General features: G+C 38.0%; 1 protein-coding gene across 2 annotated transcripts in view; it reads right to left on the bottom strand.

Moving 5' to 3' along the window:
- LOC107730641 (acylamino-acid-releasing enzyme-like) overlaps positions 1–5,395 on the bottom strand; it is a 46,994-nt gene extending 41,599 nt beyond the window's left edge. The window contains exons 1-4 of one of the 2 annotated variants that reach the window (XM_016541503.1): positions 5,303–5,395; positions 4,901–5,030; positions 2,414–2,540; positions 1,698–1,785 (exon numbers count right to left, since the gene is read on the bottom strand). In XM_016541503.1, coding sequence (XP_016396989.1) covers positions 1,698–1,785; positions 2,414–2,540; positions 4,901–5,030; positions 5,303–5,368 — 411 coding nt within the window. In that variant the 5' untranslated portion in view covers positions 5,369–5,395. The remainder of the gene's footprint in view (positions 1–1,697; positions 1,786–2,413; positions 2,541–4,900; positions 5,031–5,302) is intronic. The other variant, XM_016541504.1, reaches the window with a different exon arrangement.
- Positions 5,396–5,472: the final 77 nt, after the last annotated feature.

The following is a 5,472-nucleotide window of genomic DNA, read 5'->3' as shown; positions in this document are numbered from 1 at the left end:
ATTTACTGGATTTATGCTTTGATAATCGTACTGAATATTATCCAGATGTAGTTTTTGATAAAAATTTGATTTTCTCACCTTTTTGCTCAAAATAATGCATTTTTTATGAAACCTACCTATATTCAAGTGTTGATAAAAAAGAATGCTTTAAGCTAGAATAAAACTGATTTTTTTGTTTAAAAGTAGAGGCTCTGATCTTTATTTTGGTGTATTGCATATTCAAATATTCACACAGCAAAAGATACTGAAGGCCATCAAATTTTAGTGAAAATCATCAAAATCGCTGGCGGTGGCTGGCAACTTTTTTCAAAAATGCTGGCGGGGAAAGAGTTAATAAGGTTAAATTCCAAGCTTTTAATCAGCCACTTGAGGTCCTTTAGGCTACATCTATACTAATCCCAACACATCTTTTTCTCTAGATTTTGCCTTTTATCCACACTGAGACAGCGTTTTTGTTCTGTGAAAACTGAGCTTTTTGAAGATGCTCACAAGTGGATACATTTGAAAACCTTTTTTTAGTGTTGTAGTGTGGAATGTGAAAATGCAGGTATTTGAAAACGACGACGCATGTTTAGTCATGTGATACATTTGTACCAACAGATATCTATAGTTATACAAGCATGTGCCTGTTATGTGCTATTGTACAATCTTCATATTACAGTCCTGCGAATATGACAGAAAATGTACTCGCAATTGCTGTCCTGTGGCAGAACATGAGGGCAGTTACATATTAGACTATACAAGGAATAGCGATTGAGAGCGACCAGGGCACGCACCCGTAGATGGGCAGATATTTTGCTAAATGCTAAAATAATTGTGCCAGAAGAACAGTTTGAGAACTTTATTATGTCTGGTCTCTCTGTATCATCTCATGATTTGAGTGCTTTCCTATGTTTCAGTTTGGATGAGGAACTTTTGGAAAATTCTCAAATACGCCAGTGTGGACCGAGAGCGCTCTAAAACGAAAACGCTGTTTTCATATGTATCTGTATTATTATAAACATCCTTAGAGACTGGAGTTTGTCATAGGTAAATTACAGCCAACACAATCTCAACATGAGAAGTCAGCAAATAATCTGAATACTTATGCACAGGTGGAAATGGACCTTTTCTGCTCACTAGATATGGTAACTAGTGAATACCCGACTCTACCACTGAGCTGGGACTGGATTGCACTTCACAACTTTTACAATTTGGAGCTGTATGTCTGAAGAAGAGAAATATTTTAAGTCTTAATGTGTCAATTTCAAGAATGTCGTCATTTGACTATTATTTCTAGACTTGAGAATGAGTGTGATTCATAATGTGTTGACTTTGCTCCTCAATTAGAGGAGAGGAATCCTAATCTATTTAAGAGTTGCAGGATGGTGTGCATAGAGAACCACACACTATTCACAATAGAAGAATGTGTTGGAATTATGACACTGGAATTTGGACTGATGCACATACCCTGCATTTTACTGATACAGCCAAGATATATCTACAGATCGTATAATTTCAAAGTCATGTGAATATTTCCTATTCGCAAAACTATTAAACATCAGGCAGTGTAAGACTATTCAGAGATGTTATTTTTGGAGTTTCATGCATACGGCCCAGAACACATTTTTTAATACTAGGCATCACATATTTGTTCAGATGTCTAGCCATTTGCACAGCTGGCATCTCAAATAAATGATTTGTGTCAACAATCTGACCTCAAGGAACTGCTTGTCTTCTCCTTTAATGGTGCTCTCTCTCAGCACAGCCTTCATGTCACCGGATGGAGAATCCACACTGAGCAGCCTAAACACACAGAGCCAGAGCACGTCAGAGTGATGTATCAGGCCCGTGCACTTTCTTACTTCTTGCTTAAAGAAGCAGTAAAAATTAAAGTTTTGATAAACCCGTGTTTCAGTGCTGTTCTGGACCCGTGACTTTCACTGTATGGAAAAAAACCTTTGAAACATTCATCAGAATACTGTATCTCCCCGTTTGTGTAACGCAAAAGAAAACAAGTCATACAGGTTTAGAACGACATGACGGTAAGTAAATGCTGACATAAGCCTTCATGTCACCGGATAGAGAATCCACACTGAGCAGCCTAAACACACAGAGCCAGAGCACGTCAGCGTGATGTATCAGGCCCGTGCACTTTCTTACTTCTTGCTTAAAGAAGCAGTAAAAATTAAAGTTTTGATAAACCCATGTTTCAGTGCTGTTCTGGACCCGTGACTTTCACTGTATGGAAAAAAACCTTCGAAACATTCATCAGAATACTGTATCTCCCCGTTTGTGTAACGCAAAAGAAAACAAGTCATACAGGTTTAGAACGACATGACGGTAAGTAAATGCTGACATAACGGTCCATTCTGGGTGAACTATGCATTTAAATATCCTTCCTTGATCACATATGAGTAAAAAGTGAACCCACTCTCCCTTGATTTCTGTGCAGTTTCCTGAGGGTCCGGAGTAGACCACTGATTTGTCATCATGAAACACAATGTACTGGCGACAAAACTTCACATTTTCATTCCTCTCCAAATCCCGCTGAGTCCACTCTGAAAGACAAACTCATGTGTGAGAGATTATTTATAACATGTGTTTATGAATTTAAAAAAGAAACCTGAATCTTACACGTCTATAGCTCTAAAGTGCTCAATGTGGACTATAAGGCACTAAGTTATTCAAAACATTAGCATTATGAATTCTTGTAAAGCTGCTTTGAAGCAATGTGTATTGAAAAAAAAAAGTTATTTGCTGGTATTGTAATATCAGCATGCTACACACAACATGTTTGCTAGATAAACAGTGCTTTATCAAATACTGTATACGCAAAATAAACTCCATGTTTTGATATCTTTTGTGCTATCTGCCATTTCAATCACCCAGCTAATGATTCTTAAGTTTCTTCTTTTTGGCAGACCTGCTGCACCATTTACTATCAATTCAGTCTGTCCATTGAATCGACCTGTGACTAGACGTGCAAAGAAGTTTCGCAATTTGCTGCATATGCTAGTTGAAGTTCGATTAACTCTAACCTGTGAATTTGAATGAGAAGAGGACAAGTGACCAACAGATGATCTCTTGGCTCAATACGAAGACGTCAAACTTCAAAGCTGAAGGTTTGCAGTGTTGTGTGGCAAAGTGGAGTAAATAGTGTACCTCAAAATATTTATTATTATTTGTCCATTTTTGCATTATTTATTAAAACAGAAGCACTGGGGTGTATTCCAGAAAGCAAGGTTAAGTTACCGTCACATATACCCTGAACTCTGGGTTGATTAACCCAAACCTGGCTTACTCGAGGTATGCTGGTTCCAGTAAACACAGAGTATGTTCACGGTTAACACACAAGACATTCTCAACAGAGCGATGAATCGACCAGTCACCATGGAAACCATGCTGCTTCTTTCTTCTTCTTTTGTTCAGTGGTCAATTACATACATACTGCATATCGCCACCTAACTGATGGTTGTGCAATCGTTTTTCTTTTTCATTTAATCACTGAGAACAAGAGTTATATTGTTTGTTTGATGCTAATTATATAATAAGAAATGTCACATATGTATTTTTATTATAGAAATACATTATAGAAAATGCAGATCCACCCATGCTGCTTCTTTCTTCTTCTTTTGTTCAGTGGTCAATTACATACATACTGCATATCGCCACCTAACTGATGGTTGTGCAGTCGTTTTTCTTTTTCATTTAATCACTGAGAACAAGAGTTATATTGTTTGTTTGATGCTAATTATATAATATGAAATGTCACATATGTATTTTTATTATAGAAATACATTATAGAAAATGCAGATCCACTATGTGTGAGATGACAATAAAATATAATAAATATATTAGAATAAAATAAACATTATCTTGTTATAATAGTGTTTTGTAATTAATATATATTAGTGGTTAAACGGATCATAGTTGATCCGTGATCCGTACGGACCAAGCCCCACGGTTCGGCACGCATATGATCCGCGGATTAATTGCAAAATTTAACCATAATAGAGTATAAGTTTATAATTTGTTCGTATTTACACAAGCAAGCGAATTTTAAACAATTCCAGAGAGAAAAGGCGAAAGGGAACTCGATTCGTTACTCGCGCGCTGTTCTCTACACACACAGCCGCACACACACGAAGCGCACGAACACCGAACTGAATCCCAAGTTAAATTGAAATATTGTTCTTTTCTTGCTGATCCGAAAAATTATCCGATCCGTGGGTTAAAAACCGTAATGTGATGCGAACCGTGAGATTTGTGATCCGTTGAACCACTAATATATATCGATAACTATTATATATGACAATAAATATAACATATTAGAATACTATAATATTACCTTATATTACTTATAATAGTGATATATTATATATATATATATATATATATATATATATATATATACACGCATGTATTTTGTATATTTGATAACTATATTGTAATCATATATAATATTATAAGGTCACGCATGCACTAATAGCGCTGAAGTAAACTAACCCTGAAGCATAACCTACTCCAGAGCAGGTTATGTTCAGAGAGTAAGTTTCTATGGCTACTTACCTTTGTTTTTGGAACCGAAAGCTGAGTTTATCTGCTATCTTACCCCTAAACATACCGAGTATGTCACATAAGCTGCTTTCTGCAATACTCCCCTGGAGTGTAAAAACAAGTCTGAGGAGTGTTTGCATGTTCACAGTGTGACCATGGATGACACACACAGGACACATGCATAAACAGGCCTCATCCTTTCTCTGCTCAAGCGCAATAACTAAAAGCTAAGACCCATGTATGTGTTTAAATGATGGTAGATGGTTTAAATCTGAGAGTTTTAACAGTTCGCTTCAAATGAGTTTAATCTGTGTGTTTCAATAGCTCGTTTAGCATGTCAATGCTGATGCTGAGTGTAGACCTGTATAGACGTTGCAGTATTGTCCGCCGTATCGTGACGTGATCACCGGTCCCACATCCGCGCGACACAACGCCGGGAACCGACACTGATCCCGGTACAACTGAGCGATCTCCGCCGCCTCCCGGAGCACCTTACACACCACATGGGGACACGGCATAGTAATATACATTAGACATACAGCCAGACACGAGAACATACACGGAGTACAGCATTCACAGCCACAACATGTACGTGTTTAAAATGATCATCTGCTCTCAGCGCGTGACGCGGAAGTTGTCCGAATAACACGGAGCTGGTTTTCAGCTGTTGAGAATGAACAATCTGCGTTCTGCTGCAGTGTACAAAGTCAAATACACACGAAAGGAGGTTGTTCTAAATCATATTTTAGTCATTTGACTGTACCTTTGAGTCCATGACAGCGCAGCGCGAAAGGAGTCGATGGAGAGGAATCCTGCGACTGAACATCATGGAGCTGGGGGCGGGGCACAAGGCCACTGTCCTTCTCTCTCATTGGTCAGATGCGATGACGTGCGCTAGGTTAGTGAAAGTGACGTGACATGTGGCCAAGCATG

Source organism: Sinocyclocheilus rhinocerous, unplaced genomic scaffold (genome assembly GCF_001515625.1).
Source record: "Sinocyclocheilus rhinocerous isolate Xijiao unplaced genomic scaffold, SAMN03320098_v1.1 scaffold729, whole genome shotgun sequence".
Classification (NCBI taxonomy): Eukaryota; Metazoa; Chordata; class Actinopteri; order Cypriniformes; family Cyprinidae; genus Sinocyclocheilus; species Sinocyclocheilus rhinocerous.
This window is presented reverse-complemented; position numbering and strand designations above follow the sequence as displayed.